We start from the raw sequence: 12,521 nt of genomic DNA, 5'->3' as shown, positions 1-12,521 counted from the left end.
AGCGCAGGGACTCCCTTTCTCAGGCTCTGTCTCATCCCACCGCTGGTTAGCATTCACCACATGAAACGAGGCTACATGTTTCCCTTATAAATTTGTACTTTATTGGGCCCCCACAGTAGTACTCAGAATAAATAGGCACGATTACGCTGGAGTTGTATTAACGTGTCGTGTCGTGTCTTGTCACTTTCCCGTACTTCCCTGAAGTGTGCTTTCTGTGTGGGTAGAATGCCACCATTCTAGTACCTTCTAGTACATTCCCGTACCCTATGGCGCCATGACACAGTACAAGACATCGGCCTTTGAGCTCCTCATGTACCGGCCAGTTCACGTAACGACCTAGTTGAGGGCCTGGGACTTGGTCACTAAGTGAGGAGTGCCCATATTCCCAGCAATGATTGTTTCCTTCCCTTCTGGATTTTGGCTTTTTATATTCCTTGCTATACTTTATCTCCTCTTAAACGAAATCCTAGTGATAATAATATGGACCGGAAACAAAGACCTACACACCTGATCAGCTATGGCGTCAACTAGGGTTTTTAGAGACTCCGGGGAGGCCCGACTAAATCAAGCCAAGTCTCATTAAAGTCCCAGGAAGGCAGCGGCCTCCGTCCAGAGCTGACCAGAAAGGTGTGGCCCTCAGTCTCACAGTCCAGGACCATCTCTCTCTCCTCCCTGGCCTGAGTAGGGTTGAAATGTGTCTCTGTAGAAGAGCACTGAGAGGCGGGACCAGCGGATGGCGTAATGGTTCCATCCCTGGACTCCCAGGTAGTGAACCACAGTTTGAGTCCCAGACCCAGTGGCTTACAACTCACACCAGTCACGTGTGCATGCCCAAGATCCCGAGGGGAGAAGGGATTGTGGAGTGGCCTAGGGGTGATTTCTTGGTTTCTGTCTCTCTGTCTCTCTCTGACTCTCCGGCAAGGGCATGCACCCTATAGCAAAAATCTCTCAGAAAAACACTACTAATAAAAAACGTTTAAAAGGAGAGTGCTGAGAGGCTGGTGTCACTGTCCAGTTCTCTCTTCCCACCGGAGACCGCCTTCTCACATTGTCAGAATAACGGACACCCGAGATTGCCCACGCTCATGCTCCCCAACCCTAGGGCGTGCTTCGCAGTGGCTCCTGGAAGTGACGCCCCCATCTCCGAGCTCCTCAGTCCAGAGGAGACTTCCGAGTAGGCCCTCAGAGGAGGAGGCAGCAGCATCCGTGGGTCTCGGGGGTCTTGAGGCTGTTGCTATGGCAACAGAGACCATCCTCTGCGTGGTCCACCCCACCCACAGGTGGCTTTCTCAGTCCGTCAGCGCCACTCGCACAACTCGAGGCTGACGGTGGGTGACCTTTCCTCCTTCCTTTCCACCCGCTGGCCCTCAATTCCCCATCTAATTGAGGAGACAAGTCCAAACAGCTTCTGTTTAATAACTTGGAAAACAACAGTACATAAATCTTTGTTATAAAATTGGTGATAATATGTTCATAAATGTCACCTTAAGTGATCATTTAAGCAACCAAGGGCAGGTTGTGTCCATGTCATCTCAAAAGAACAGATTGGTGAATATGACATGTTCTTTTTTTTTTTTCCTTTTTTGGAGAGGTTTTTGCTATAGGGCATGTGCACTTGCCAGACAGAGACAGAGAGAGAGACAGAAAGCGAGAAATTACCCCCCAGGGGGGATGGCCACACCGCAATCCCTTCTCCTCCATTCTCCTCTCGGGATCTTGGGCACGCACACACACACACCTGGCATGAGTTTAAACCACCAGGTCCAGGACACGAATCACGGTCAGCTACATGGGAGTCCAGCGACATAGCCATTACACTAACTGCTGGTCCCTGACTTGTTCTTTTTATTAAGACTCTCAAAAGTTACATGTGAAAAGGCAGCCATCCTGTTTGTAAAATTTCCCTCAGAGAGACTGTGCATAAATTCATTTACATAATTTAGCAAACACGCCAGGAAAAAAAAGTAGGGCTTCCGTGGAGAACAAGTGTCATTCTTCGTAATAGACGATGAGTTCCCTCCAATGTGGTGACCACAGGGCAGCCCAGGGCTGGGGTTTTGCTCCCCCGTGCTGGTTCCCTCTGCCCTTGGTCTCCCACGGCCCTCCTCGTTCTTCTTTGAACTATTCTCTTGCCTTTTATTGTTGCCTTATGGTTCGGGATTTTATTGTGCAGTTGCACTTTTGGAAATCAAGTGTGATGTAAGTAATAGCGATAACCATAATGTTGTGAAAATCATGTCGGAGGCTTTCAGTGGAGCATGAGAAGTGATGAGAGAGGAGATTTCCTTTCATTAGATTGTGTATTATATTTGCAAAATAACAGCTCCTTGGCCGCATGTAAAACAAGCTCCTTAACTGAGACGCAGCTGGGAGCGCACGCACTTTCTGTACGGGCAGATCCTCGACTGGCTTCGCTATTTGGTGGCCTGGCAGCCCGTGGTGATCGGACTAGTCCAAGGCATTAACTACTCCCTTGGGCTGGAGTAGAGCAGCAGGTTCACCCCAGAAGCGAGGGGCCCCGTGGATGGAGGGCTTTTGCATCCTTGTCCTCTGTTTAACCCTGATGTTCTTTTTTGCATTTTCAAGATGATACCAAGAGTTTAGAAAGCTAAATAAAAGTTGGTTTTATACTGAAATCAAAAGCCATTTGTTCATTGGGAAAAAATGTGAAGAGAAGCTGGGCAGCGGAATCAATGAATAAAGTGTGTTTTTTCTTCTTTCCCATTAACGATTGTGTTCTGACCTAGGTACACAACACGCTCGTTACACCCTGTTCTGGTCATAACAGAAATCCCAGAGTCCGAGGGACTTACGAGAATCGAGGTTTATTCGGCTCACAGTGCACAGGTCCAAGGGCCAGGGTCGCATTGGTGTCGGGTCTTCTTGCTGGTGGGGACCGTGGTGGAGGGCATCGCGTGGTGACAGCTGGAACAGAATGGAGCGTGTGTGTCCCTGTCCACGTCTCCTGGCCAGCCCAAGGGGATCCAGTCACGGGAGCCCCACTCTGATGAAGAATCCCTTCCCCGCCCTTCAACACCAAAACCGGATTAAGTTTCCACCCTCTCAGACTACCAGTGGCTCACCAAAGTTAACCACGTGAACTTTGGGGGTCACATTAAAATCACCCTCCCCTGCGGCCGTTCCACTGTGCGTTTGGCTGGTAACGATCCCATCTGTAAAGTGGGCAGTTTGTAAGTGCTTCTCACGTGCCCATCTATGAGAACCCGCACCTTCTCATCGGTTCAGCTTCAAAGGTGTGGGCAGAGTTAGGACACCTGTGGGTTAACGAGATCATCTCCCCTGCCCTGTGTGCTTGCCACCTGGTGCAGTTTGGGCACCACGAGCCTGTGAGGGCAGAGGACGTTACTCCCAAAGCCTCCAGCACAGGTGCCGCGCCTACTCGGCAGGACACGCCTACTCGGCAGGCCACGCCCACTCGGCAGGCCACGTCTTCTTTGGGTTTCCTGGGGCTGCCAGACCCGGCCCACCCATCGGAGGGCTGCACTGACACACAGAGCCACTCTGTTTCCGTGTCAGTGCCACTGTTTACACACGCGTACACACATACATGCACGTACACAGTCACCCTACTGTACTCTGCTTTGATTTTCTCCAGAGCGCTTGCCAATACCTGAAATTATATACTAACTGTACTTGTTTACTACGCGTCTTCCACTCCCTGAAAACAAGGACTGATGCCCGTTTTGTTCCCTACCATTATCCTGGTGCGTAGGGCAGTGTCTGGCGCACCACAGGCACTCGGTAAATACCTGTTGAAAGAGTAAATTGATCTGGCAGAAGAGGATAAAATGAACTGAATGGGGAAACCCAGTCAGAAAGAATTAACCCAAGTGGGACCAGCAGTTAGCATAATGGCTATGTCACTGGACTCCCATGTAGTCTACCACAGTTCAAGTCCTGGACCTGGTGGCTTAAATTCACACCGGGCGCATGTGCATGCGTGCCCAAGATCCTGAGAGGAGAATGGAGGAGAAGGGATTGCGGTGTGACCATCCCCCCTGGGGGGTGATTTCTTGCTTTCTGTCTCTCTGTCTCTCTTTGTCTGTCTGGTGAGAGCATGCACCCTATAGCAAAAACCACTCCAAAAAAAAAAAAAAGAATTAACCCAAGAATGTTATGCTGGCCTCCCCAAATTAATTTGCTTTAATGACTGGTCATTTGTTAAACAGCCAACACTGTTAACTTGACACGCTGCAGGACCTGAAGCTATTATGTAGGTGAGGTAGGAGGGAAACACATCGATCCACATCATCCTTTCTAGATGTTGGCCGTGTACTCGGTGCCATTCAGAGTCCATCAACAGGACACTCACTAAGATTTCTACCTGCTGAGCATTTTCCTCACATTTCCAGCACTTCAGTGTTATGATCGGCTCGTTATCCAAAGCACCAAAAGGTTTCAGAAAACACATATGGGGACCAGCAGTTAGCGTAATGGCTATGTCGCTGGACTCCCATGTAGTCGACTGTGGTTCACGTCCCGGACCCAGTGGCTTAAAACTCATGCCAGGCACGCGTGCTTGCGTGCCCAAGATCCTGAGAGGAGAATGGAGGAGAAGGGATTGCGGCGTGACCATCCCCCCTGGGAGTGATTTCTCGCTTTCTGTCTCTCTGTCTCTGTCTGTCTGGTGAGTGCACGCGCCCTATAGCAAAAACCTCTCAAAAAAAAAAAAAAGCCCCAAGGAGAATGAAGGAGAGGGGATTACAGTGTGGCCATTCCCCCAGGGAGTGATTTCTCACTTTCCCTCTCTCTGTCTCTGTCTCTCCCTGGGCGAGCACATGCACCCTATGGCAAAACCTGAAAAAACCAAAGCTCCTAGAACCAGCCATTGGCGTGGTGGTTAAGACAGCTGGACCCACATGGGCAGCCATGCAGCTCAAGTCCCAGACCCAGAGGCTTGGCAGAACTGCATGCCTCAAGTCAATTTCTGTTCACAGATACGTATTTATCAGCTGAACTTACTATGGAAAGTATTTAGATTAAGATATCTTGTGAATTAACACAATGTGATAAAGAATAAAGGAATGGAAGGCAACTGCAGAAAACAGAGACAGGGTGGGAAGAGGATGAGAAATGGCAGAGGGTGAGAAATAGGGGGGAAATATATATATATGTATACACACACACACACACACACACATGTATATACATACAAGAAACAAGAAATGGAAAACTAGCTGTTGAGGATAACATGTATGATTAAACCACTTTACAGCATATTCTGGCTGGAGAATCACATTTTGTATGCTGTGGTGATGTTCAGGGAAAGCATGTAAAATACATTTTTAAAAACGTACATCAGGTGTACGTCCATGTGTGCCCAAAATCCCAAGAGGAGACTGGAGAGAAGGGATTTTGGTGTGATCATCCCCCCTGAGGGGTGCTTTCTCACTTTCCCTCCCTACTACTGGCAAATGTAAGACCCTTTTAGTAATTTTATAAAAAGAAAGAAAAAAAGAGCAAAGAGCTCTCCATTGATCTCTGATGCATGTGATGTGGTAGCTTTTAGGATCCTTTAGAACTTTGAGAAAGTCTTTTCATGGAATTCGAAATGGCAGAGTTCAGAAGTGTCAGATAATCGGTAAACAAGCTCAGAAAGAACTGAAGATGCCATTTCCTGTATACGGTTTAAGTATTTACCCCTAATCTTCATTCTATAAAGTGGCATGTACTTGGACACTGAGGAAGGCTGGAGAGCGAGACACAGTGAGGTCACCAGTGAGACAGAGACAGCGAGAGGGAAAGCGAGAAATCACCCCCTGGGGGGAAGCCATGCTGCAATCCCTTCTCCTCCACTTTCTTCCCGTGCTCTTGGGCATGCACACACACACACACACACGCCTGGCATAAGTCCCAAACCTCCAGGTCTGGGACTCGAACCACGGTCGAACAAGTGGGAGTCCAGTGACATAACTGCTATGCCACTCGCTGGTCCCTCTCATTTTCTTTTAAATGCTCTTATCTGGCTTTCAAAATTTCTAGAATGAACATGCTTAACATTTGCAATGAGAAAAATAAAGGCTTTTACAGGCTATTTTAAATCTATCTATTAACGATGGAGCTATTTCTATTGCTGTTGACACTCCTGACCTGACACATCTAAACCAGTTCAATGTGCAGCCTGCCCGGATCTGGGACGTTAACTTGGTGCTTCGTGCGGGAACTGGAGACGGGAAGCTGAAGTCCATCATCAAATCTGGTTTCTGGAGCAGCCCCTCAGGTGTCAGCTCTTTTTTTTTCTTTTTTTCTTTTTGCTATAGGGCGTATGCACTCGCCAGAAAGACACAGAGAGACAGAGAGACAGAAAGTGAGAAATCACCCCCTCCCCCAGAGGGGATGGCCACGCCTCAATCCCTTCTCCTCCATTTTCCTCTCGGGATCTTGGGCACGCACGCACACGCACCCAGTGTGAGTGTAAGCGGTCGGGTCTGGGACTCAAACCGCGGTCAGCTACATGGGAGTTCAGCGACATAGCCATTACGCTAACTGCTGGTCCCTGAGGTGTCAGGTCTGAGCTGTCTGGTTTTGCTTTTGCTTTGGGGCTGGCTGCTATCTGCTCTGTAGCAGTCCCGGGAGTCTGTATGAGGGAAGAGCCGCGCTGTATGTGTCCCCCCAGCACTGGGCTCAGTGAGCTCATCCTTTGGGGAGTTGCCGACAGCAGGTCCTGCTAAAATCCACAAAGAGAAACGTCCATTTATGAGCCATACTATAGGAAGGACTAGCCATAATATAGGAGGTGCTCGTCAGCTCCTGGAAAATAACTACAATAGTTCACAGCGACCCCCAGCCTCCCTCGTGCCCTGCACACTCGCCCACTTCCCTGTCTCACGTGCTCCCCGCCTTGCCCTCCTCACCCCTGCAGAGAGAATGCAGCCCAGGGGCATGCGCGAGCTGGTTACTGACAGTACTGCACCTCATACTCGGCACTCGACCACGGGGATCCTGACCCCCATTTTAAGGACAGGAAGCATCTGGGGTCAGGTCGAATGACTTACACGTCTGCTAGCCCAGGTCTGTGTGACTTGGCCCAGTCCAGCACAGAGACCCAGTTCTGGCTGAGAACTGAGTGGGGATCACAGGAGCCTCACTTCCTGTCACTGACGGTTCCCAGCATGGGGGAGGGGGGTGGTCACGCAGGGTCGGTAAATACTCCCAGCCAAGACTGTGGCATCTAAATCTGATGTATTATCGAATCAAGATTATAAAAGCCAACATACGGGAGTAATAACCATCCTGCCGGATGGGGAGACAGAAAGGGATTGTGTTGTGACCACACCCCATAAGGGGGTGCTTTCTCTCTCTCCCTGTCTGTCTCTGTCTCTCTCACTCTGGAGAGCATATCATCTTTTGACAATTGAAAATATAAAAATTAAAAATAGAGGGCTAGCAGTTGGCACAGTGGTTAACGTGGCTGGATTCCCATATGGCTGACCATGGTTCCAGTCCCGGACCCAGTGGCTTGCAGATCACACCAGGCACGTGTGCTTGTATGCCCCAGATCCCAAGAGGAGTATGGAGGAGAAGGAATTTCCGTATGGCCATCCCGTGGGGGGGGGACGGGGGCGACTGATCACTTCTCCTCTCTCTGTACCTTTCTGTCTCTCTCCTCTTTGGCAAAGTGGATGCAACCCATGGGGAAAAAACAAACAAACAAACAAACAAAAACTTTAAAAAATTTGTAAGATACTAAATAAAGGGAACCAGCAGTTAGCGTAATGGCCATGTCGCTGGACTCCCACCTAGTCGACCACGGTTCACATCCCAGACCCGGTGGCTTAAACTCACGCCGGGCATGTGTGCGTGTGTGTCCAGGATCCTAAGAGGAGAAAGGAGGAGAAGGGATTGCGGCGTGACCATCCCCTCTGGGGGGTGATTTCTTGCTTTCTGACTCTATGTCTCTCTCTCTGTCTGTCTGGCGAGTGCACGCGCCCTATAGAGAAAACCTCTCAAAAAAAAAAAAGATACTAAATAAATAAAAATTAAAAATAGAACTTAACAGGTAGCTAAAGGTTGAAGTTCAGAGCTAAGATGTGCGGGCTTCTTTCAAATGTTTCTAAGCTGAGTATTTATTTGCCTTAGTTTTGTCTCACGGAAAGAGGATTTGCGGTCCCTGCCTAATGGCTATGTCGTTGGACTCCCACGTAGTCGACCATGGTTTGCGTCCCAGACCCGGTGGCTTAAAACTCACGCGGGGTGTGTGTGCGTGCGTGCCCAAGATCCCGAGAGGAGAATGGAGGAGGAGGGATTGTGGTGTGACCATCCCCCCCAGGGTGATTTCTTCTTTCTGTCTCTATGTCTCTGTCTGTCTGGCGAGCGCACGCGCCCTATACTGAAAACCTCTCCAAAAAAAAAAAGAATGTATATATTAATCTTGAAAAAGGGGAAGAATTTTTGGTGAATGAAAAACGTTATTATTTGAAAGCATCAACTTGTTTCAGAGAACTCCTGGGATGTTTCTGAGTGTGGAAGAGGCAGTTAAGTTCTGTGGTTGAATCAGGTATAAATCTTATCTAGTTATGGTGCTAATGGTGCCCATACCCTTTCTTCATCTTCGATAGAGGGTAATATTAAAAGATTGTTATTTATATCCACTTAGGTAGCTGGATAATTGTCATGTCCACTCTTTAGGAACAGGGATAGAGGTTAGTTCTGGTAAACGTATACCTTCTCTTGTCTGACCTATCAGCAAGCCTATAGAATAGGAAATATCTTCTTAGGAACAGATTTAATAAAGGAGCTGATACATTATTCACAGAAGATCACCAAGTTATTTTATTTAAAATTTGGGGTTTAAAATTTGGATCATATTTCCTTAGGTAAGCCACAGAGCTTGGGGAAACTATAACCAGTGCAGAAATATCTTCTGATGAATGATGGGAGAGAATTTGCTGGTGTTGCAGTAAATCTCCAAAGACCCTTACACAGATTTGGAGGTATTGAGAGACATGCATTTCTTACTGATTATAGGATAGAGAAGTTCAATGAAGCTGTTGACATAAATCTTTCATTTGTGATTTAGGAATCATAGAAATTTCCCAAGTCAGAATAACAGGAAGATAATTATTATTATTCTCCTCTCTCTTCTTATATGGAGAATGGTAATATTATTTGGGAAAAATCTGTTTGAATTAATAATTCCCTTTGTAGATATCTAGATTATTTGAGACCCATTTTATGTTTTTTTACTTTCATGAAGGAGAGATCCTGATCAAACAGCCTGGTACTAGAGAATTTCTTAAAACATAAAATAACAGGTTTAGGGCATCTCCTGGGAATTTTCATTCTGATTTGTGTACATAGCAATTGTTGCACATAGTATATAGTGTATTGTAATAATCCATGTTACTTTTTTGAGAGTTCTTTTTTTTCTTTTTTTCTTTTTGCTATAGGGCGTATGCACTCGCCAGAAAGACACAGAGAGACAGAGAGACAGAAAGTGAGAAATCACCCCCTCCCCCAGAGGGGATGGCCACGCCTCAATCCCTTCTCCTCCATTTTCCTCTCGGGATCTTGGGCACGCACGCACACGCACCCAGTGTGAGTGTAAGCGGTCGGGTCTGGGACTCAAACCGCGGTCAGCTACATGGGAGTTCAGCGACATAGCCATTACGCTAACTGCTGGTCCCTGAGGTGTCAGGTCTGAGCTGTCTGGTTTTGCTTTTGCTTTGGGGCTGGCTGCTATCTGCTCTGTAGCAGTCCCGGGAGTCTGTATGAGGGAAGAGCCGCGCTGTATGTGTCCCCCCAGCACTGGGCTCAGTGAGCTCATCCTTTGGGGAGTTGCCGACAGCAGGTCCTGCTAAAATCCACAAAGAGAAACGTCCATTTATGAGCCATACTATAGGAAGGACTAGCCATAATATAGGAGGTGCTCGTCAGCTCCTGGAAAATAACTACAATAGTTCACAGCGACCCCCAGCCTCCCTCGTGCCCTGCACACTCGCCCACTTCCCTGTCTCACGTGCTCCCCGCCTTGCCCTCCTCACCCCTGCAGAGAGAATGCAGCCCAGGGGCATGCGCGAGCTGGTTACTGACAGTACTGCACCTCATACTCGGCACTCGACCACGGGGATCCTGACCCCCATTTTAAGGACAGGAAGCATCTGGGGTCAGGTCGAATGACTTACACGTCTGCTAGCCCAGGTCTGTGTGACTTGGCCCAGTCCAGCACAGAGACCCAGTTCTGGCTGAGAACTGAGTGGGGATCACAGGAGCCTCACTTCCTGTCACTGACGGTTCCCAGCATGGGGGAGGGGGGTGGTCACGCAGGGTCGGTAAATACTCCCAGCCAAGACTGTGGCATCTAAATCTGATGTATTATCGAATCAAGATTATAAAAGCCAACATACGGGAGTAATAACCATCCTGCCGGATGGGGAGACAGAAAGGGATTGTGTTGTGACCACACCCCATAAGGGGGTGCTTTCTCTCTCTCCCTGTCTGTCTCTGTCTCTCTCACTCTGGAGAGCATATCATCTTTTGACAATTGAAAATATAAAAATTAAAAATCGAGGGCTAGCAGTTGGAAGAGTGGTTAAGCCAGTCCCGGACCCAGTGGCTTGCAGATCACACCAGGCACGTGTGCTTGTATGCCCCAGATCCCAAGAGGAGTATGGAGGAGAAGGAATTTCCGTATGGCCATCCCGTGGGGGGGGGACGGGGGCGACTGATCACTTCTCCTCTCTCTGTACCTTTCTGTCTCTCTCCTCTTTGGCAAAGTGGATGCAACCCATGGGGAAAAAACAAACAAACAAACAAACAAAAACTTTAAAAAATTTGTAAGATACTAAATAAAGGGAACCAGCAGTTAGCGTAATGGCCATGTCGCTGGACTCCCACCTAGTCGACCACGGTTCACATCCCAGACCCGGTGGCTTAAACTCACGCCGGGCATGTGTGCGTGTGTGTCCAGGATCCTAAGAGGAGAAAGGAGGAGAAGGGATTGCGGCGTGACCATCCCCTCTGGGGGGTGATTTCTTGCTTTCTGACTCTATGTCTCTCTCTCTGTCTGTCTGGCGAGTGCACGCGCCCTATAGAGAAAACCTCTCAAAAAAAAAAAAGATACTAAATAAATAAAAATTAAAAATAGAACTTAACAGGTAGCTAAAGGTTGAAGTTCAGAGCTAAGATGTGCGGGCTTCTTTCAAATGTTTCTAAGCTGAGTATTTATTTGCCTTAGTTTTGTCTCACGGAAAGAGGATTTGCGGTCCCTTGGGCCGCGTAGCCTCACTCAAGCACACGCACAGAGCCGCCCAGGACAGTACACCCCGTAGGTGTCTCACCCGGTAGGGCACAGTGGGGACACTCCAGGGTTTCAGGAATGCTAAGTTTGGCTCAGACCCAAATATCCTGCCTGGTTGCTCATGGTGGGACAGGTGCTCAGAGGAAGGACAGACTGATGGGACAGGGACAGCCCTCTACGGCTGCGTTGTGTTATTTTCCAATGAAGGCGGCCTGTTACTACAGCATTTCCAGATGTCGATAATGGACTCAGGTCACGATTCTATCACAGGGTAAAGACACACTAGACACCATTTTTTCCTCATCTGATGGCAGTTTTTATAGGAAAAAAACAACGTTTCAGCACTTTCCAGCGAACGCACACGTGTTCGATGCCTGTTCGCTGCCTGTCCGATGCGCAGTGCCAGCCAGCCGGGACGCCCCAGCCCCGGCCTCTCGGGACCTAGCCCTGCAGGGCGGCTCTCAGGCTGGCCCAGAAGGGGCGCCTCGCCCTGGCCGCCCGGCCACTCCAGGTAGGTCCTGGTGTTCATGACCCTGCGCAGCCGGCAGAAGCGCTGCGGGATGGCCTTCTTCTCCAGCGGCTCCAGCAGCACCAGCACGGCCGCGTCGTCGTTCTCGTCGAAGAGGCGGAAGTGGGAGAAGTCCAGCTCGTACTTGCACCACTCGCTCCTCACGAAGTTCTCCGAGAGCACGAAGACCGTCTTGCGGCTCCGCTCGATGGAGTCGATGATGTTGTCGATGATCCACTTGCCGGGGACGAAGTCGCGCTTGTGCAGACACAGCCGCAGCCCGCGCTCCAGCTCGCGCACCAGCAGGTCCTCCACCCAGCCCGCGTCGCGCTCGCTGTAGGACACGAAGGCGTCGTAGCAGATGGGCCTGGCCGGGGCCCTGCGGGGCTTCCTCTTGGCCTGCAGCCAGGCCCAAGTCATCCTCAGGTACCACAGGCCGTGGAAGCGGTGGCACAGGCCCACCGTGAGCAGGAGGAGCAGGCAGAGGGCGCAGCACACGCCCGACACCAGCGCCACCTTGTGGCACTCAGATGGCGACAAGCGGGCGTCGCGCACCAGCTGGCCCCGTAGGTGGGACGGGGAGTCGCACACGTAGGTGTTGGGCCAGCCCCCCAGGGCCTGGGTCGGGGCTGGCTGCGCCTGCATGAAGGCCAGAAAGTCACAGGAGCAGATGAAGCTGTTGTCACCTGCTTCCAGGGTCTGCAGTTGGCGGAAAGAATCCAGTTGCTCCTTAGAGAAGGCGGGTATTGGATT

General features: G+C 49.6%; 2 protein-coding genes across 2 annotated transcripts in view; one reads left to right on the top strand and one right to left on the bottom strand.

The window, feature by feature from the left end:
- Nucleotides 1–2,811, top strand: part of RNF175 (ring finger protein 175) — a 31,546-nt gene extending 28,735 nt beyond the window's left edge. The window contains exon 6 of the mRNA XM_027772575.1: nucleotides 2,367–2,811. Coding sequence (XP_027628376.1) covers nucleotides 2,367–2,487 — 121 coding nt within the window. The 3' untranslated portion in view covers nucleotides 2,488–2,811. The remainder of the gene's footprint in view (nucleotides 1–2,366) is intronic.
- Nucleotides 2,812–11,558: 8,747 nt separating this feature from the next.
- Nucleotides 11,559–12,521, bottom strand: part of TLR2 (toll like receptor 2) — a 2,765-nt gene continuing 1,802 nt past the window's right edge. Inside the window, 2 exon segments of the mRNA XM_027772574.1 lie at nucleotides 11,559–11,744; nucleotides 11,746–12,521. The exon segment at nucleotides 11,746–12,521 is cut by the window's right edge and continues 17 nt beyond it. Coding sequence (XP_027628375.1) covers nucleotides 11,702–11,744; nucleotides 11,746–12,521 — 819 coding nt within the window. The 3' untranslated portion in view covers nucleotides 11,559–11,701.

Source organism: Tupaia chinensis, unplaced genomic scaffold (genome assembly GCF_000334495.1).
Source record: "Tupaia chinensis unplaced genomic scaffold, TupChi_1.0 Scaffold000283_2, whole genome shotgun sequence".
In the NCBI taxonomy this organism is placed as follows: Eukaryota; Metazoa; Chordata; class Mammalia; order Scandentia; family Tupaiidae; genus Tupaia; species Tupaia belangeri.
The sequence above is the reverse complement of the archived record's forward strand: the minus strand, read 5'-3'. Positions and strand labels throughout refer to the sequence as shown.